Genomic DNA, 1,596 nt, shown 5'->3' with positions numbered 1-1,596 from the left:
CACCTCCACCCCCACCCCAAGCTCGAGTCGCTTCGAGGAGACAGACGTATTAAAACTGTCCCAGCTTGGCACCCCTATGACGGACGGGTCCACTGACGGGTTTCTGACCAATCGGCTCTTTCCCTGGAGTCACGTTCCGGACCTTGTACCAGGAAGGCCAGGTTGTTTAGCTGTCGTTGTCGTTGTCGTTGACAAGATATTTTTCAGTTTTATCGCACAAATTCAATTAACTCGCGTCCTCGGTGCTTTCTTGTCGCATCTCCATTTCTTTAAACAATGAACATGTAAATGTGACATCTTCTTCATCTCAGTCTTTGTTATGAACTGTTTTCACTGTTATTAACCCCTTCATTGCAGAGGAATTACTGTCTACGTTTGTACAGACAAGATAAACTATTCGTTCAAAAGAAATTTAAACAAAGCTATCATAAACTTTCCCAGTTATTTAAAAATGAGCCACAAGCTGTAATTACACATCCTTAAATGCCCTCTGTAAACCAGTTGGGAAAAAAATGGCTGTATTTGGAGAACAACAGCGAGTATTCACGTCCACACAGCAGTGGAGAGGTTAAAAATGGAGATACGACTAGAAAGCACTGGGGTCGCGAACTCCTTAACTCCAGCAAACCACTCCCAGTGGCTCGCAGCTGGAACTACAGGGCCAATGAGCCGCTGGCATCGGTCCAGGAACATTTATTAACTCTTCTTAGTTTGTATACGGAAGTTTGTTATCCCACCTTCGTAGACAGCCAATTTGGCATATAATTTCCCAGCATCACAAACTCAGCTCCCTATTTGAACCAGCCACTTGCATAAAATGAACACAAAATTGAGAAGTAATGAAAAATCCTTGCAATAACTGCGATACACATTCTCTTATCATAGACAATAACTTATATTATTATGGATCTGCTGACGTTCAGTAGATTTTCGTCACAACTGTTAAACAATATAGTGCGGTCAAAAATTCGTAGTGCAACTTATCCTCAAATATCTCTTTAACGGGAGAATCAATGTCACCCATACTTTGCCTAGCAGTTTTTTTGTATCAATTTGTCTTAACTAAATCATATTTTTCTTGAACAGATGGGGCTAGATTAAAAAACGTTTATTTTTAGATTTATATAAAATATTTGAAAGCTCTGTCACACGTAAAATGGTATTGTTCACATCACTTCCGGCTTCTCACCCACATTTTGATTACGCATATTGCTTATAGCTCCTCAATTACAATTTTTACTTGCAAAACTAGTTACAAGAAATTATTGTTATAGTGAACACATTTTTGCACAAATGGCTCTCAAAACATGCGTTCAATAAGCATACTTTCCCGATTAGAAAAACATGACGGACTTGCTATTAAAAGCAATATTGCCCCAGCTGTACAAAACAAAAAAGCTTCAAAACAACCAACTCTAAGGCAGCGGTTCCCCGACAGGTGTGGACATGTGGCTGGTTGCCTTCGGGCGACACGTGAGGGACGTGGTGGTTGTGGATGTATCCCGGACGGTGGTGGCAGTCCACATGACGACACAGGCCGGCAACTTGGAGGGTTGGAGCTACGCCAACGCTAAGTGAGTCGGAAGGGGGGGGGTG

At 41.9% G+C, this 1,596-nt stretch overlaps 1 protein-coding gene across 1 annotated transcript in view; it reads left to right on the top strand.

Moving 5' to 3' along the window:
• LOC106011901 overlaps window positions 1–1,577 on the top strand; it is a gene marked incomplete at its 3' end in the record, with an annotated part of 5,317 nt that extends 3,740 nt beyond the window's left edge. The window contains 2 exon segments of the mRNA XM_013083073.1: window positions 22–161; window positions 1,439–1,577. Coding sequence (XP_012938527.1) covers window positions 22–161; window positions 1,439–1,577 — 279 coding nt within the window.
• Between the last annotated feature and the right edge of the window lie 19 nt (window positions 1,578–1,596).

This window comes from Aplysia californica, unplaced genomic scaffold (genome assembly GCF_000002075.1).
Source record: "Aplysia californica isolate F4 #8 unplaced genomic scaffold, AplCal3.0 scaffold00209, whole genome shotgun sequence".
NCBI classification, from domain to species: domain Eukaryota; kingdom Metazoa; phylum Mollusca; class Gastropoda; order Aplysiida; family Aplysiidae; genus Aplysia; species Aplysia californica.
This window is presented reverse-complemented; position numbering and strand designations above follow the sequence as displayed.